This window comes from Nilaparvata lugens, chromosome 13 (assembly GCF_014356525.2).
Source record: "Nilaparvata lugens isolate BPH chromosome 13, ASM1435652v1, whole genome shotgun sequence".
NCBI lineage: Eukaryota > Metazoa > Arthropoda > Insecta > Hemiptera > Delphacidae > Nilaparvata > Nilaparvata lugens.
This window is the reverse complement of record NC_052516.1, coordinates 25971573-25991613: the sequence shown is the minus strand read 5'-3', so window position 1 is coordinate 25991613 and position 20041 is coordinate 25971573. Positions and strand designations below refer to the sequence as shown.

General features: G+C 35.2%; 2 protein-coding genes across 6 annotated transcripts in view; one reads left to right on the top strand and one right to left on the bottom strand.

Moving 5' to 3' along the window:
- The window catches only part of LOC111044972 (E3 ubiquitin-protein ligase TRIP12), a 100188-nt gene that overhangs the window by 35293 nt on the left and 44854 nt on the right, over window positions 1–20041 (top strand). For all 5 annotated transcript variants that reach the window (XM_039440169.1, XM_039440168.1, XM_039440167.1 and 2 more), the window contains exons 14-17: window positions 15351–15533; window positions 16855–17088; window positions 18676–18884; window positions 19799–19949. In XM_039440169.1, coding sequence (XP_039296103.1) covers window positions 15351–15533; window positions 16855–17088; window positions 18676–18884; window positions 19799–19949 — 777 coding nt within the window. The remainder of the gene's footprint in view (window positions 1–15350; window positions 15534–16854; window positions 17089–18675; window positions 18885–19798; window positions 19950–20041) is intronic.
- LOC120354062 (uncharacterized transmembrane protein DDB_G0289901-like) lies at window positions 263–6987 on the bottom strand. The gene is made up of 3 exons (XM_039440170.1): window positions 6849–6987; window positions 5464–5776; window positions 263–1968 (listed from the first exon to the last, which is right to left on the bottom strand). The coding sequence occupies exons 1-3, from the start codon at window positions 6855–6857 to the stop codon at window positions 1424–1426; spliced, it is 867 nt and encodes a 288-aa protein (XP_039296104.1). The 5' UTR covers window positions 6858–6987; the 3' UTR covers window positions 263–1423.

Sequence of the window (20041 nt, the reverse complement as noted above, 5' to 3'; positions counted from 1 at the left end):
TAAAATAGATTGCAGTCCTTTTCATTAGATTAACAGAACAGATTTTCAATTTTAGATGGTTTCGAGTTATTGTTACCCTTTATTATTTATTCTGAGCTCTTAGCTTCTCGTTTCCACAGTTACATATTTAATTATTTTTAGGCTTAATATTCATATCTCTTCAATATTTTCTCAACCTCTCACATTATTTTAATGGTGAGGATTCCTGTTGATTATGCTTAACTAAAATTGGAAATAGGATAAGATAAATAAAAAGCATAGAAGCCTATAAAATAATCTCTATTACGAAAGTAGAAAACTGTACAGAAAATAGTTACAATACTTACAATAAAATACTATTTTTTATTCCTTTTATAAAATTATATTAAAAAAAAAAAAAATTTTTTTTCTTTTATGAAATTATATTTTGAAAAACTGAGAAAAGGGAATCTCAACTAATAAACTTGATATATACAGAAAAATCTTGCATTAATATTCCTTATAGAATCAAATCTTTCTAATAGAATAAAATACTTCTGATTTCAAAATTAATAAATCTGTATAAATCTTGTACCAATCTCATTATAATCTCAAATTAGGCATTGAGTAACTTCATGCTGATTCCTATTGCTTGGTGCATACAAATATCAGTTTTCAACAGTCCTAACGGTTTAACACTGTTCACTGAAGTCACATTAGATATATATTCCTCCTAATGGACACAGTCCCATCAGCTTGTTGTAGTCTTAACTAGTTGAATCTGTTGTTGAAAGTAGTTGAAGTGGCCATTGTAATTAGCTCAACTTGAATTTGGCGTTCTAATACATCAAGTTGAAGGTGCCGTTGAAGTTGTAACTAGTATAAATTGAAGTTATCATCGTCTCCAGTTTAAGTTGAAGTTAACCCTAGGTACGAACCATCTTATAGGTTCTAGTTGAAGTTTTTATTGTAACTAGCTCAAGTTGAATATAGCGTTGCAACTACATCAACTTGAAGATGCTGTTGAAAGTAGTTGAAGTTGTAACTAGTTCAAGGTAAAGTTGCCATCTCATCTAGTTTAATTTGAAGTTGACCCCTACCTAGTTTATTGAAACGAGCTGAAGCTGCCATCTTGTACTAGTTACATTTTGTCTTGTAATTAGTTGAAACTAGTTGAAGTTGTAACTAGTCCAAGATAAAGTTGCCATCTTATGTGGTTTAATTTGAAGTTGCCCCCTATCTAGTTTATTGATACGAGCTGAAGCTGCCATCTTGTACTAGTTACATTATATCCTGTAATTAATTGAAACTAGTTGAAGTTGTAACTAGTTCAAGGTAAAGTTGCCATCTTATCTAGTTTAATTTGAAATTGACCCCTACCTAGTTTATTGAAACGAGCTGAAGCTGCCATCTTGTACTAGTTACATTTTGTCTTGTAATTAGTTGAAACTAGTTGAAGTTGTAACTAGTTTAAGTTGAAGTTGACCCCAGGTGCAGCCACAGCCACATTTGGTACAAAACCGATAGGTACACCTACATTCACATCCACGGCTCTTGGGATGTCTGACAAGTACTGGACATACTGGTTGCTGGGAAGGCCGTAGTTTGTGATGGGTGCTGTAACCGCTGCACCGCTATTGGCTTGAGCCGCGGCACCGCTGAATGCTGCAGCTGGTGCTTGGGCGGGTGCTGAATATGTGGAAGCTGCATTAGCTCCAGCAAAGCTACCTGAATTTGCTCCCGCGTTGGCTGCAGAATTAGCTCCTGCAAAGCTACCTGCATTGGCTGCAGAATTGGCTCCTGCAAAGCTGGCCGGTGCAACTGTAGGAGCTGAATATGTGGAAGCTGCTGCGTTTGCAGCTGCATTAGCTCCTGCAAAGCTACCAGCGTTGGCTGCAGAATTGGCTCCAGCAAAGCTACCTGCATTGGCTGCTGATTCACTTCCTGCAAAGCTTCCTGCGTTGGCTGCTGATTCACTTCCTGCTTGAGCTGCTGAAGCTGCGTTGCTTCCTGAAAGTAAAGAAAGATTGTATCAGAGAGAAGTTTGTAGTTGGAATATTCCATTATGAAAAAGTTTGTGGATTTCATCAAGGAGAGGTTTGTAGTGGAACATTTCATCAGGGTAAAGTTTGTAGTTGAAATATTTGTAGGGGGCTACAGTGGGGTTTTGATTGAAATGTGAATTGCATTTTGAAGTTTGTGATTGAAATATTTCATCAGGGAGAAGTTTGTAGTTTGCGGATTTCATCGAGAAGAAGTTTCTTCTAATTGGAAGATCTCATCTGGGAGAAGAAGTTTGTAATCGTGTGGTTTTATGAGTTGTGGTAAAAATAGAAGTACTTCATTCATCATTTCATATAATTTATTATGTCTCAGTGTAGTTGGAATATTTAATCGAGAAGATGTTTCTAATTGGAAGATTTCATGAGGGAGAAAATTGTAATCGTGTGGTTTTATGAGGAGTGGTAAAAATAGAGGTACATCATTCATCATTTCATATATTTTACATCTCAAAGTGTTTTGCAATTGTGTCTCATACTGCATGAAACAAATGGATAGAGGTTTTCAAGGATTTATGTCTCAAAACAATGATTTGTAACATAGGATTTGTGTTTTACTAAATAGGTTTTCAAGGATTTGAGTTTCACTAATTGGGATTTCAAGGAATAATTTACATCTCAATGTGTTTAGTGATTGTGTCTCATACTCCATGAAACAAATGGATAAGGTTTTCAAGGATTTATGTCTCAAAAATAAACTGAAACATAGGATTTGTGTTTCAATAAATAGGTTTTCAAGGATTTATGTTTCCATAAGGATTATGTGATCGGTTGAGGTTAATATTTATAGTATAGTTTTGTGTTGGTTGTCAAAAAGATGAGCCTTGACTATTCTTGTATGTGCTTCTATCGGATTATTATCATTCATTGTTTCATAAACTATTTATTTAGTTGAGATCACTGAAGTGCTACATGGCTGGACTCTCAACTCAGGAATAGAGTGTCCCACACAAGGTGGGCTCAGCTTGCTAGCTAAATTCATTCTGCCGTCCTTTATGAAAAAAATATTATTTTTTTTTATTTATTGTAGTGTATTTAGGTTTTGCTAAGCCTATATCAAAATGGTAAAAAAATATTATTTTTATTTATTTATTGTAGTGTATTTAGGTTTTGCTAAGCCTATATCAAAATGGTAATCAATTTATATGTTAAAATGTAATGTTGAAAAACAATAATTAATAAATTCACATGTTTTAATGTACTCGAGAACATTTCATTTGAGAAGTGTCAAAGTTTTGCCAAGCAGATATCAAAGTTGAATTTAGTTCAAATGTGATGTTGAATTGCAATTGGAAAATTAACAGTTATTCAATTGCAACAAGTTTGAATTTAATAAAAGAGTACAGCTCACAGGTTTTGATGTAATTCAAGGGTTCATTTGAGAATTAGAAACTGACTTGCGGGTACAATACAACGGGTATGGCTTTCTTTCAAGTATTTAGCGGTTCATAAACTATTTATTCATTAAGATCAAGATTAATGTTCTCAGACCATTTAATTTGAGAAGATTCAAGTTTAATAAGATTGAATTCAATGAAAGAGAACAGCTCTCAAGTTTCGATGAAGTCTCGAATTTCATTTGAGAAGTTAGAAACGGATTTAAGGGTACAATACACCAGTTCATTGAAAGAGTACATGAGTTTTAATATTTGAGAACATTTCATTTGAGAGTTAGAAACTGACTGAAGGGTACAATACACCGGTATGACTTTCGACCAAGTATTTGGCGGTGAGCGCCGTAGCACCCAAAGCACTGTGCAGGTTTGCGTGGTTTCGGAAGTCGGCGTCAAACGCCTGAATGGCCAGCCAATCGGCGCGCCGTATGTCGGTGGGTGTGCGTGCGTGTGTGTAGGCCACATCATGGTGGTAGGCGATTGTGTCATCTGAGTCCACGGGCGGACCTAGGTTCAGTGAGTTGCCGGGGCCAAAGTACTTGTGACCTAGGTTCAGTTGAGGTTGTCGGGTTGCAAAAATGAGAAATTAGTCAGAATTATGTCTGTTGTGAAATAGAGCTTCGAAAAATAAGCAATTGTTTGTGAGAATTATTCCTGTTATAAAATAGAGCTACTTACTTGACAACTAGAAGTTAACCCGTGCTTTGCACCGGGAAAAATGTGTTGTAAAACTCAACTCTTGAGGAAAGCTCTGTTTGGTTTGGCTTTTATTGTTGCATAAATTCAGAATCATGATTTCGATAAAGTTTTTTTGATCATTAAATTGAAATTAAATTATTAATGGCCGGTTTCACCAACCTTCATCAAATTAATATAGCCTAGCCATGATCAGTTAGACCAAATTCAAAATTTGACTGTTCGTTCAAACATACAACTGTTCCACCAACCTCGGGATAGATCAAAACTCCATCGGTCAAATCTGAACATGGTCAATTCTCATAGCTGTACTTTTCTGAAGTTGGCTAACATGTTTGCTGGCTTGCTATTGGCTACATCTGATTTTGATAGATGGAAATTACTGAGATATTGCAATTATTCAAATGCTAATGAATTATTATTATTAAACGAAAATCCAAATTAAATTGTATAATATAGTAAAATCACATGATACTTAATATCAGTTTTGCTGCTCATATTTAGAGGGTAATTTGCGCTTAATTTTTACTTTATCATCAGGCCGTCAAAAATTCAGATTACTGTACTTTTTCTGTAATTACTTTACTGATTTTTCTTCATTCTTACTGGGCCCCCTTCTTATATACGCCCCTGGCACAGACGTTTTGTATAGTCACACATCTATAATAATTTAAAATAATATTTCAAATATGAATTGAATACTCTCGTACAAAGAGATTTACAAATCACCATCAATTTTGACAATTTTTTTGTATGAACAAAATTACATTCCAATTCTAAGAAGGTTCTAGCAAGGTTGATCTAAGGATTGAATAATATAGGCCTACTGTGTAATAAAAGAGTAAAGCAAATCTTTAATCTAAAATCTTCCCTAATTTTCTATACTATAATAATTTACTTATTAATAGAGTCCAAGAACGAACCTAATGAATAGCTTACAACTAAATTCTTGAAAAATTACACCCTAAAAACTTGAAAAATTTTCAAGTGAAAATTTGAAAAAAAAAATTGAAAATTACACCCTAAAAACTTGAAAAATTTTCATTGCGTCAAAACATAACCTACAAACAAGCAAGGAAATTGATCGAACCAGTCTTTTGATCGTGTTCAAATAATTTGATCGCCCATTGGTGTTGGTGGAACGAATTATTGCTGATTTGATCACCGGGTAGAGTCTACTCCGTAAATTTAGAATCTATATGCAAAATTTCAAGTTATCAGTTGAGTAGTTCAGATGTGATGATGCGTCATTCGTGAATTTTCTATCCCGTATGTGAATGTGCTAATTCTTTCCTTTATTATATTATGGTTAATGCTTTATTTATTCAACTCAATATCAGATATTTTAGACCTACCTGTCAGTGCTCCAGCCCCAGTATTGTAGTAGTTGTTCTGTATGAAGGTCTTGTAGCCCCCGTAGTAAGGTTGGGCATATTGCGGTGCAGTTCCGTATGCACTTGATGCAGCCTGAGCTGCACTGTTGCTTGCAGCTGCAGCCGATGCAGTTGGCTGGATGTGAATGGACTTGAGTAGTTGCGCTTTGCTCTCCAGCACCTTTGCCTTGAAAGCGACCAGCTGACTGATTTTCTGCAGTAGGTGGTCGACTCTGACCGTTACAAACGCTTCGTTTGAGTGGGTCAGGTAGAGCAGGGTGAGAGTGAATAGTATCTAGAAAGGATAAGACATAAGATTGAAGTGAATGTCCATTTCAAAACGCCACCTACATAGCTGTGACGAGGGGCACGTCATTAGTAAGTTTGTTTTCTTGAACAGGCTTCACTGGAAATTCACTTGATGAATACAGTGGACTGTCCTGAAGGTATACTTTCAAAGCCATATCTTTCTATATGGGCATATTTAATCTTTCCATATTTTTTCCAAATTATTTTTACATTTCATTTATTGCTATAGATGGTGCCCACATGGCCATTATAGTGAGTATAAGCATCAGCACCTGATTGACACTGGTTTGCTATACCTCTTATGATACAGTTATTTATTTCAGCCAGAGAATAGACCCTACATAAAACATTAGGGATTAGGCTATGTTGGTACAGTAAACTCTAATAACTACATAAATATAAAAATGTAATACAAAACATGAATTGCAACAGCGTGGTCAACCATTTTCTATTTGCAACCTAAGTCAAAATTTCCATTGAATTGAATACATCTTCATTCATATCATGCACATGTACAGTACAAACGAACAGTGTCATATATAATAATAAACATTGGTATCATCATCAGAAAAATTTATTATAGTAGAGAAATAATTATTATAAAATAATGTTTAAAATCTCTTGAAAAAGTTAATAATAAATTAGATAAATACTAATGCTGATGTATAAATTGAACTACATGGAATGACTAGAAGATGTTATAATAATTCCATCTTTATAATCATCATAATCTGTTGTTAGCTAAAACATTTTATTTTTATTTATTCATAGCTAAAATAGATTCTTGTTGAAGAGTTACATTTGATGATAAAATGATTTTTATTTCTGAAATTATCAGAAATTAATCTTTTTGAATGAACTAAGTTTATACAAATCTTTCTATAAAAATCAGCTATTAAAAATCTTTAGTTCAAAAATCGTTTCTCTTTGGTTCGGAACACACCTACAGCTGAATGCCCTATCATCTCTTATCATCATCCTTCTATCCGCCAAGCATCATCCTAGAGCGTATGTGGGCATCGCCGTCAAAACAATAGAAAACAAAAATTATTACTTACAATTTTCATTTTGATGAATGAACGCTAATTTAACACTTATCTCCTATTACTCCTTTATCATTTACTGTTTACACTATAATTTCACCACTCTTGCAACCACTGATTGTTGAGGAAAATCTTGAGAGGAACTAAACCAGTCAACAAGAAGAATTGCTAATTTAAAGAAAAAGTCAGCGGTAGAGTTCAAGGTCGTCGATCTGGCAGATTATTTCTATGACATAAATTCACAAATAATAAGAACGCTGGCTAGATCCTTATTTTGTTTGTCGTTTGAAAGATCTGATTCATAAATAAGTGAAAGTGCGTTTGTTGGTCGAGAACTATTTTTGTCTCAAATCGATAAACAAACTGATTCTATAACTTGGTGTTTAATATCCAGCGTATTTGAGATCACACTGTTTGCGTTGATGAAATTTATCGAGATTTAATCTTGAAGTAATCCTTTACACACACACTCTTATTGAATGATGTATTTCAGGTATTGAGTAAATATATCGAGTCCGTTACAAGCTCTTATCAAAGATATGTCAGTTTGATTTAATAGATGAATGACGATTTACAACCATCTATACGATAGAAGACAATTTCTTGATTGTTGAAACTAGTTCTCTATCTATCCGGAAATGTTTGTATTAACGTGTGAACTATATTCAATCATTTTACACACAGTTCATCTTCATCTTGAGATGAAAAACTAATGGAGTAATATTAGGTTCACCTTGGTTTACGTGAAACGAGCTGTTGTAAATAAATAAAAATGTTGATCATACCTACTTCAGAAGATTACGGTATTTCATAACTGATGAAGATGGTAATTATTGAACTGAAATCCTTCCATTGCAATTTTATCCTCATTGTTACTTTGGTAAAGATTATAATGACGTTCTCTTATATTTGAAGAAATATGTTTATCAGTTTATAGCTTGAGGTGTCTTCTACGTGTTTCACTGAAATTTATTTTAATGATGTTCCCTTAAATATTTAAAAGTATATTTTAAAATATTTGAAGTTTTGTTATCTAGTGTAATATAATAAGATTTAAACTTTTTACCTTGATATTAATGCTTTTGATTTTGACCAAATGTTGAACATGTTCGTACTTTCATCGCTTATATCCACAAATCAAAATGTTGAAATTATCTGCTTCTCACTATTTAGAACCTTTTTATTAATTTCATCCACTATTTCTATGTTTTTCAAATTCCGTCATTAGGGTGGAATGAAAAAGATGTTGTCAGTACCACATGTAATATAATATGAAATCCACGTGTAGGAAATTTGTTACTGACATATTCCATTTCACCGTAATATGGAAAAATTCCACAACAAATATATGTCTAGTGTAAATTCTGTGGTTGCTTTCTACCATTTCTAACCTTTCCAACTATTTCTACGATGGCATTCACTATTTCAAACCTCTTAACTATTCATATGATTGTTTCTCATCTATACTATTTCCTGTAGGGTCCCAATCGACCGAATTATTCCAAACGACTGAAAGTGATAGGATTCCCATCCAGCCGAAAAAATTCATTTTCCCATTTGGCCGAACGCTTTCGGTCATTTGTGACAAACTACAGAAATCTTCGGTCGTTTGAGAATCCTATCACTTTCGATCGTTTGGGAAACCTATCACTTATTATCAATTACTGGCTGGAGTGAATTAAAACTTCAAAAATTTGTTCCATTTCAATGAATCATCTACTATTATTCCTAAATACTTTATATTGTCAGAGCGTTCTATTAGTGGGCAATTACAATTATTGTTACAATTTCTATCACAATTATGGAGCTTCATTGTTGTCATGTGTGGTTTTGTGCTATTTGTTAAAGAAAAAGCTAAAAATTTTGTTTTTTCTGAATTCAATGACAATAAGTTATTTCTTAACCAACTAGTGATTTTTGTGAGTTCTATCTCTGCTGTTTGGAACACTTCTTCCCAGTTTTTTCCTTGAAAAAGGAGTGCTGTATCGTCAGCAAAGGCTATAACTCTACCTTGAATTTGAATGGAGCACAACTCATTTGCAAAGATCGAATACAAAATTGGTCCTAAAACTGTTCCTTGAGGTATTCCAAACTTCATGGAACCCTCTGCACTCATATGGTTCTCAACCTTTGTTTTTTGCTGTCGATTGCTGAGGTAGGATCTGAACCATTCAAGTGGCACTCCTCTTATACCTATTGCCTCAAGCTTTTTTATTAATAAGTCATGGGAAACAGAGTCGAAGGCCTTTGCTAAATCTAAAAATACTGCTAGACATTTATTCTTTTCCTCTAAATTGCTAGTTACAAATTTTGATAATTCTAGTACAGCTAATTCTGTACTTATACCTTTGCGGAAGCCAAATTGGTTAGGAGAAAGAATATTATTAATTTCTAAAAAGCTTAATCTTGATTTAACTAGTTTTTCTAAAATTTTTGATACATTGCTAATCAGTGAAATAGGTCTATAATTACTAATAATTAGTTTATCGCCTGCTTTATGTATAGGTCTGACACAGATTTGCTTCATTGCTCTTGGAAAAGTACCATATAACAAGCTCAGATTAAAAATATGAGTTAAAGGCTTAGAAATTAAATCTTTTATTCCTTTCAAGGTCCTGTTATCTAATCCATCTAGGCCTGGTGCACTATTGATGTGTAAAGAATCAATTGTGTTTATTATTTCCTTTTCATCTATGGGGAAAAGAAACATATTACTCTGTACATGCAATTCTGGTACATTATCTGCTATAATTTCGTTAATATTTTTATTCAGACTCTCAGATATTTTGTTAGCCATACTCTCTCCAATATTAACAAAGAAATTATTTACATGACTCAATAGTTCTCTAGGATTATCTTTCAGTGTGACTATGTCACCATTAATTTTCAAAGCATTCAGTTGTATATCCTTTTTCTGATCTGAATCTGTAGCATCCTTGATTATTTTCCATGTCTTCCTTACATCATTGTTTGCTTCATTTAGTTGCATCTTGAAATAATTTTCTTTTGTAGTTTGGATGAGTGACGTCAGTGTATTTCTGTATCTTCGGTAGTAGTTAGCGAGTTCTCCGTTCTCTGGGTCCAGCTTCCTTCTTCTATTTAGAGAATCCCTTGTTCTTATAGCTGAGATAAGTCCTCGTGTTATCCATGGTTTTATGCTCTTGATTCTCTTCTTTTGTCTGTAATGATGTGTATTGCTCTCCATATGTTTTTGTAGAATTTCTAGGAACTTTTCGTAAGCTGAGTCTGTGTTATTTGACTCAAAAACCTCCGTCCATTGTTCCACTCGCAGTCCTCTCCTCAAGCCGTTCAAGTTGACAGATTTACAGTTAGTTGAGAGTTGACAGTTAGTTGAGCTCTGTTCATCCCCATTTGTTCTGTCTAACTGATGTTCTTCCAGTCCAAGAATTGTAATGAAGTGGTCTGTGATACTCGAGTGATACACGATTGGATGGATTTTACTTTTACAGTTGGTCAACATATGATCCAAACAAGAAGACGTTCCCGCTGTTACTCTGGTAGCCTTTTTAATGCAGTTCTTCAAACCGTGTTCACTCAATAAGTCGTAATAATCATCAAGTTGATAATGCTGATGTGGCTGTAGCGTATTAATGTTGAAGTCTCCTGCGCAAATAATAAGTTGACCTCTCAGTCTACCAAGCACTGTTTCAAAGTCCTCTAAAAACTCTGTTATGCTGGCGTAGGAAGGTGATCTGTACACTGCTAATATAATATTCTCCTTTGATGTTTGAAGTCGTAGATGAAGAACGTTGGCCTGTCTGATATTTAGTTCTACCGATTGTACATTGAGATTTTCCTTTGCATATACAATTACTCCATCATTTTGAGTACGATTATTCAAAGAGTGAAAAATATTGTAGTCCTTCAGTTGCTTCTGTGTATAATCTCTTTTGATCCAGCATTCTGTTAGTATTATTATATCGAAATCATGGGACATATCCTGTAGTTGAATCATCAGGTCATCGAAGTTCTTCCTAATACTTCTGATATTGAGAGAAAATACAGTTATATTAGAGTGTTGAAGAGCAACGTGGAGTTGTTGTTTATCCTCAATCACACTGTCCTCTATCTCATCCACGGAATCAAGTTCATTTGCCACATCCAGCACGTTATTATTACTCATCATCATGCTTATTCATACGCACCCCTCCATGCTTGTTCTCCTCTATTTTCCTCTGCCATCTCATTATATATTTATCATCAAAGCTTAATGTGTTTTTATAAGCAATGATATGAGATCATTCTCCGCTGTTGTTAGATAGTTGAAACTATGAGTGTGCCTACTGAGTGCTACAATCACATGACTTTCACTGTTATAGATCTCTAGATCCTTTGAATTTGTCCTCACTAGAATAACATTTCTATAAGTAAGACCTTGTGCTTCGTGTATCGTGTGAATTTTTATTGTTTTATCAATCCTGTCACCTAGTAACTCTTGAATAATTTTTTTCTCATTCTGCGTGTATGTTAATACAAGTGTTTCTGGATCAAGCTGTGGAAGACCGCCGTTAAAGATGGTCTTCCTAATTGAGCGAAGAGTTCCACTAGTTGTTTCAATTTTACCATAGAATTTGGATAGTGCGCAGCATACATCGATCGGACATCTTCTAGTTAAAGTCACTTTCCGTGTGGCTCACAAAAAACTGAAGGATGAGACCATCTAACTTTCAGTCCACTCCTTTCGATGTAAGGAATCTGTTTAGAATCACCAAGTAGGAAAACTTCGGAGCATCCTGATAATTTCGCAATGAAACCAATGTAGCCAGCATGCATCAGTACAGCCTCATCTATAAAGACACGATGATATTTCTTGCCCACTCCATTTATAATGAAAGATGAAACGGTTCTGTAATCTGATCTTATTATCTTTCTACAGTAATCCTTACCGTACTTATGAATGACAGCCTCTCTGATGTCTTTGATTCCTGCTCTTGTTTGACTGAGAACTAAATCTATTCCTGGTTTATGCTGGTTCAGTATTTCAAACGTCTTTCCACACCCTGGCACACCATCTATCCACGTAATATTAGGAAGACTTGAAGCAGAAATGTCAATTGATGATATTTTCTGATACAGCTCACCGTTTAACATGAGTTGTGTATCTCTACTAACAAGAATGTATTTTTCTTTTGTTAAGAATCTTTTATTACTCTCGTTGAATTCCACGTAGGTTCCTTCGTTATCCAAGCAGAAGCCCATTCTATAACTTTTCCTAGTTGGCCATAGAAATGTTCTTAGATTATTATCATAAATATTCATCTCTTTACGCTTTATCTCTATTAGGTACGAATAAGAGCTCAATAAGTTTTTTTTTGTAATGTTAGTCAGAATTTCATAGTAAATAATAGAATTTATCTGATCATGTTGACTCAGAAGATTTCTGAGCTCCAGCATACTATTTATAAATTCATGTTTGGGTGGTTTTTCAGGTAAGTATCCCGTTGGACATGGTTTCTCATTGTTTTTCTCTTCTGGAATATTTAAAAATGTAAGATTATTTATACCCTTGTAGTAAAACACATATTTAATGTGTTTTGTTGCCAAGACAGTACTTAAGAGATCAATACAAGATACATCAGCCATGGTTCCAAAAAAATCGATTCCAACTGTCAGAGCTTGTTTATCTGAAGCCCATTCATCGATCATAGATAGTAATATTTCTAGATTGGAAAGCAAGTTACTATTATCTGTCAATAAAAACAAATTGAGTATTTTCAATGTCTCGTCGAATTTCACCGACGCATCAATTTGCTTTGTTTGTGAAAATATAGTAGTTAGACTATTGAAGTAATCAATGCTCATACATTTCCTATTTACTACGGTAGCAATGCCCTTGGAAATATTTACTTTTCCGTTTTTTACGCTGGCGAAGGAAATATTCAGGTCAGTGTAACCTCCAAAATTAAATACGAGTGATGTCCTACTTTTTGATCTTTGTTGAACTCTATATGTATAATTCAAATTACCTAAAATTTCATTAATATCCATCACAATATTTCCAGTCTGATTTATTATTTTTTGAGAACAATATATATTTTTAAACAATCCCATAATTAGTCTTTTCAATCAATTGCTGCAATGATTTCTGGTGGCTAGGACATTGTGGATCGTAAACTTTATGATTTGATGGCTTTTTGTTCTTCTTACAATTGCTACATATTGCTTCCTTGGCGGTATTTGGACAATCTTTAGTACTATGATCTTCAGCACAGTGACCGCAGACTTCACTTTCTTTTTTGCAATACTTTGAAACGTGACCAAAGCACTGGCACTTGAAGCACCGTTGAACCGAAATAAAGTCATTTAACCTGCAAGAAGTCATGTCGACAAAGACTCGTTTCCTATTTATTAGAATTCTTCTTATCTCGGGCTCACATTCAATGATCCAATGAACTACTTCCTTGTTCTTTGGTCCAACCTTGTAGAGAGGCTTACATCCGTTTAAAAATGATTCTTTTCCTAGTTCAGAGATAGCAAAGTTTTTGTTGAAAATACTCTCGGCTAGTTCCTCTTTGCTTAAATCACTAGGGACATCGTAAATTATTAAACGTGGCTTCCTATTCTGTGGTTCAACTATTTTCAAATTTTTCATATTTCCAGTCTTCAACGCCTCATTTTCAATGATTTTCTTCTTGTCCTCTTCCGAATTCAGAAAAATCATGAGGCCACCTCCTCTAACATTCACGGTCTTTTTAACTCTAATATCGTCTTTGTTTTTGATATTCTCCCGCAATACATTTTTAATAATTCTACTGTTTTCCACTTCGTTCAGGACTGGTTTGACTGGCTGCAACATAACTATATGCTCCTGTGGTTGTAGTTTCCTAACATTGTTCCCTGCAACTTTATTGTCCTTCAATTTTCCTGGCAACTGCACCATATCAGCATAGCTTAACATAGGCCTACTTTCACTTTGTTTCATAGTGTCTACCACCTTATTTATATTTTTAAGGGACTCCTGAATACCCTTATTAGTGTTTCCGAGCCCTGCCGCTAGCTGTGAAATTGTCACTGACCTTGTTTCTAGTTTGACGATTGTTTCCGACAATTCATTAGTTATTGAAATAAATCTGTCGAAATCAGCCCTCAGAACTTTTCTTTTTTCAAATTCCGCTTCCGCCCATAGATTAAGTTCGTGCTTTATCTGCTTTAAAAGTTCATAATCCTTTGAAAATTCATTGCTGATTACCTTTGATGTAGATTGCTCTGCTGGTTTATCCATTGTAGGGGACTCCTGGACCTGTCCTGAAGATGATGATTGCTCCTGCTCTTCTCCCACTTCCTCGAATTCCGGAATTAATCCATATGGCGCCCTGACCGGTGATCTCATACGTAACGTAACGGATGGATTCACTAGTCTATCAGCTATAACTCACTTTTGCAATAATCACAACACAATTGTTATTATGTTCCGCAGCTCTAAACAACGATGTTTACTACTCGGCGTCTCAATTAAGAATATTTAAATATATGTCTAGTGTAAATTCTGTGATTGCTTTCTAACAATTCATTCATTCATTCATTCATTTATTCGTGGATACAATTACAAATCATTAATTATAACATCTCCAACTATTTCTACGATGGCATTCACTATTTCTAACCTCTTAATTAATCATATAATTGTTTCACATCTACTCTTTTTCCATATCTTATTTCTAACTGTTCTTCATGAATTCGAACTTCTATTTTGTGTTTCTGTTTGTCGTATCGCCTCTACTGTTTCCAACGTCTTAACTATTCATATGATTGCTCTACACTTTTTCGATTTATTATTTCTAAAGCCAGTTACAAACACATCGATTTTTGTGCGTACGATTTTTTACCGTCCTTATGAAATCTATCAGATTGAACGGAACTTGTCAAACATCATTTGTTTGAAATAATCTGTTTCATTCAATCGAATATATGATAGTGAAATGCTCATCCCTTCAAACCAAACAAATTATTATTGGCCTACTAACTTGATTGTAAGAAACTATTTTATAGGATACAAACTAGACTAATTAATTGTAGTCAAAAACTAGACAAACTGAATCATAGGATGAGGTTTGAAAAAGTCCATTTAGTAAAATTAGGATAAAATAAATAGCTTATTAGTCTCTGACTAGGTGCTAATTTTTAAATAATAAAAAAAAATCGAATTTATAAGGACGGCAAAATACCGTACGATCAAAAATTAATGTGTGTGTAACTGGCTTCAAGCCCCGCACATACACATCGATTTTTGTTCGTACGATATTTTGCCGTCCTTATGAATTCTACCATTAAATGGAACTTGACAAACATCATCTGTTTAATTTAGTAGAATATATAAGGACTAAAATCGTAAGTACATGAATCGATGTGTGTTTAACTAGCCCAACTGTTTTTCATGACTTCTTACTGTCTATTTCTAACTGTTTCTATTTATATTGATTGTTTCACACTATTACCATTCTCAAATATAATTTCTCAAGGTTCCTTATTATTTCTAACCTGTGGTTTGTGTTTCAGTTGGTGGTATCGCCTCCGCTGATCAGCACAGGCACATTCATCACAGTGCTGCGTATGATGTCAGTGATGTGCGCCAATTGCCCTGACCTGTCCATGGCCCTTCTCAAGCAGAACATATCCGACACGCTCAGCTATCTGCTCACCGGATTCAATTCCACCAATCCTGCTATACCCAGCGATGAGGTCAGAGAATCAAATCAATCCTATTGCCTTTCAAAAACTCGAATTTAAATACTGGTTAAAAATAATGTAATATACTTACAACTAAAAGGAAGACTTATTTGCTAAAATATGAGAGGCATTTGATGGTTTGTGTAATTCAGTTTTGCAAATAATTTGTCTCTCCGATTCCACTCACCAATCCTGCTCCCAGCGACGAAGTCAGACACATGTGTCCTGTAGTTTTGTTGATAATTAATTTATTCATTAAATTCCACTATTCCTGCTATTCTCAGTGAGGACGTGGCGAAGTTTGGATAGCGAATGATTAAATAAACTCTGTTGCATATCCATACTTTTTCACTGTTAAAATTGAACTTGTATTTTAAAAAACACTTTTGGAGTGAAAATGCACTTACTTTGGTAGTGACGATCGTTTCGACCTGTTGTTGGTCATCATCAGACTGTCTAGACTAGACAAAAGTGATTTTTAAAATTCAAGTTTGATTAAATAAATTCTATCTCCTCCAGTAATGAGGTCAGTTGAAATGACCTTAACTATGTGAACTATGAATCCAATTTTTTAAACATTTGTTTGTCAAACAATCCAATTGTTTCCAATTTATTCAAGTATACACTATGTGTTTTTGCTATGTGTTTCCAATTGATTTATTTATTCATTCATTTATACATATCATTGATATTATAAAATAACATTGACAATTGTCATACAATTCAATACACAAACGTAATGCAAACAATAAGCATTAATAATTTATAACTATGCAACATTAACATTCTCATTATATTTCATTTATAAGAGCAAAAATAACAAAAAGTTACAAAGAAGAAATTATACAAAGCCCTCAAACACAAATACAGTCAACAATTCTCAAAAGAAAAATTAGCTCTATCTTACTATAGCTTGCCAAGTATATGGACATTCATTAATAAGCCAGTCCTTGGTCCTCTTTTTGAATGGGCCAAGTGACTGGGCTTCCTTTAACTGGGTTCGCAACCTTCCTACTCATATGCTCAGTCAGCTTGTAAAATCTTGTTCGGTGATGCTCAACTCTTACAACCTAGACCTAGATGCTCAACTCTTACAACCTATTCCTCGACCTAGTAAAATGATTGTGAATGTGTGAGCCTGTGGTCCAACTGTCATGATTTTTGATAATTTAAAGATAGATCGACAAGAAAATCTATACGGCTTTCTAAACATGAGTCAAAACTTGATTTATATGCGTTGATTTTTGCGACATGTTTCCAATTGATTTACCTATAGGCTATGTGTTTTTGCTATATGTTTCTAATCTATTTGCATGTATGTTTGTTTGGCTAGATTGAGCTGGTAGCACGCAGCCCGCAAGAGCTGTACGAGATCACGTCGCTGATTGGAGAGTTGATGCCGCGTCTGCCTCAGGATGGCATCTTTGCAGTAGACAGCCTGCTGGAGCGCAGTGGGGCGGGGGGAGTGGCAGGAGGCGCCGCCCCTGGGGACACGGTGTGTTGGCAGTGGAGGGATGACAGGGGCCTCTGGCACTCCTACAGTCCCATCGATTCTAGGATTATCGAGGTAGGCCACACAAATCAATGAATGAAATAAGTAGAAATGAAATTTCAAGAATTATTCGGACCCCAGATATCCAGATATCAGTACCTACTTATAACAACTAGGTCAAACAACTAGAATAAACATGCTATAGACACTGTAGTCTAATGTTATACGAGTAGGTATAAGTAGGTAGTAAGTAGGTACTATCATAGAGAAACAATGGCATAAGTAGATATCCCATGGTGTAGGGCGTTAATGTCGCAAATTTTACTGTTATCTCAAGCTGATAGTCCACGTAGTTCTTTCCCGTGAAGCTTTATGACGCTGGTAGTCTCTCAAATTGTGCCGTTCATACACTCTTACCCGGTCAAAACAGTAAAAATTGACAGTAATCGGCTTGAGATAACAGTAAAAGTTTCGACATAAACGCCCTATACCATGGGATATCTACTTACGCTATTGTTTCTGTATGGTACTAACATAGAAAAAAATAGCATAAGAAGATATATCCCATGTCGTTTATGTTCTAAATTTCAAGCCGATTTTTTGATTAAGTCAAGCCGATTACTATCTCTTATTAATGTTTTGGCGAGAGTGTGTGAACGACACATGAGAGACTACCAGCGTCACATGACCTCACGTAAAATGACTATTAGGACTGTCGGCTTGAGTTGAAAGTGAAACATAGCTATACCTTTTTCCAACTCCGCACAGTTTGCCAAATCTTTTGTAGGCTATGAAGAAATGTGAAGACTAAAATGATTTCGTACCTTATTTTTATAGGGTAAAATAATAAAATTTCTGTTTAAATAATAAAACTATATATTTTCTTGATGAATATAGTCGAATTTGAGTCATTGTCACGATAAAAAGTTTCCAAAAACCTGTTTCACAGCCTTAAGGGTAGCCACTAACGTAATGCTGCATCTGCATGTTGGCCCAATGAAGACCAATGTCGACCAGTGTGTGGATGGGTCGTTTGCCAACGCTGGCCTTCATTGGGCACTGGTCAAATTGCAGGCTGGGCCAATATGTAGATGCGGCATAAAGGGTTCACATGTACGTTTGTTCAGCGAAAACCTGAACCTTGGTGGCAGCATAAAGAAACAATAGCGTAAGTAGATATCCCATGCTATAGGGAATTTATGTCGTAACTTTTACTGTTATCTCAAGCCGATTACTGTCGATTATTGTCAATTTTTACTATTTTGTTGGGGTGATAGTGTATGAACGGCACAATTTGAGAGACTACCAGCGTCACACAGCTGCATAGGAAAGAAGTACGTGAACTATCGGCTTGGGATAACAGTAAAAATTGCGACATAAACGCCCTATACCATGGTATATTTACTTATGCTATCGTTTCTCTATGGTGGCAGTCACTTGGGACTTGGGTGTGCAGTAGTTTGTGTGCTCTTGCAGGCCAGCTGTTATAGAAATGTGGAAGATGTCAAATGGAACGTTACGTTAGGGGTCCAAGTAAATACGGTAAATTCATCATTAACTAGCATTGATTTTTTTGTAAAACCGCATCATTTCAGAAACAATAAATTGTATTCAATTATTACTGTTTGCTGAACTTAACGAATGAGTGTTGGCTGTTTTCAGGCGGCACATCTAGCCGGCGAGGACGAAATGAGTCTGTCAACTCTGAACAGGACATACACGGTAGACTTCCACTCGATGCAGCAGATCAACGAGGACACGGGCACATCACGACCCGTGCAGCGTCGCGTCACCCCACCTCCCACCACCACCACCCAGGCCACCAACATGGCCGACCAAACCACCAACAATAATCGGCTGCATGTCGACAGGTCAGTCAAAAGTATTGCAAGAGTTTTGGAGTGATCCGTGGTCTAGTGGATAGAGTGCTTGCGTAGCAGCATAGAGATCCCGGGTTCGAACCCCTCTCATTACCAAAAGTTTTTTAACCAGATCACTCCCGTGTTATCGGATGGGCACGTTAAACTGTCGGTCCCGGCTGAAGTATGACAGTCGTAAGGCCCATTGACGGCTTAAATTATATATTCAGGCGGTGGAACATTCCCGAAAGGGAACTCCCCACCAACAAAAGCCATACGAATTTATTTTTATTTTATTGCAAGAGTTTGAAATATTTAACTATAATTTGGTGTTTTAATTTTTCTAAATTTAAAATTTGCATCTCATATTTATTTTTGGACGAAAGTTGAGCTTGAACTTCTCACAGAAGAAACATAACCTATTTTTGGACATGTATTCAAAATTTGGGAATGGAATAGTTTTGGGCCAAGCCTGTTGTTCCTTCCCAATCATATTTATATGATTTGTTATTGTATTCACGTATAAATAAATAAAATAAATAAATATGTGTATTCGTTCTCTAAGGTTGGTCACCAACGATAGGACATGCAAGTTTATCATGCACACACACATATTCATCATGCATGTTTTGTCATCAGCGATAGGCTATGAACAAAAAACAGTTATCAATGATTCATTCCATTAGGAACTGCTTGTTAATGATCACTTTCAAATACATAAATTACGACATAGCAGTTGATTTTTATGATTGAAAGCTAGTAACATTAATAAAAAAAAAAAACTAATTTTTTGGTTCTCGTGACTTTTAATCATGATTAAAATTCAACATGCTTTTGTGCAACTGGGTCTTTTAATGCAGTTAATAATAGTTTCTTGACTTTGTAATAATATGTGTATACATACTAACTTTTGATGTGTTGTGCAGTGAAATGAACGACGTGGCAGCCTCGTTTATACGCTCTCTGTTCAGCGTGTTGTACGAGGTGTATAGCAGCTCAGCCGGGCCAGCTGTGCGATGCAAATGTCTACGTGCGCTACTGCGCATGGTCTACTACGCATCTCCCGAACTATTAAAAGTGAGTTGGTATCAACGATTTGTCAAAAACTTCAAAATCAAACAATTCATTTATTTCACAAACTAACATAATACCGTGCAAAATAACAAAGA

Excerpts from the sequence above, each read along its gene's own strand:
- LOC120354062 (XM_039440170.1), bottom strand. Across the intron at positions 1,969-5,463 it reads TGGGGCTGGAGCACTGACAG|GAAGCAACGCAGCTTCAGCA; the intron begins GTAGGTCTAAAA and ends CTTTACTTTCAG.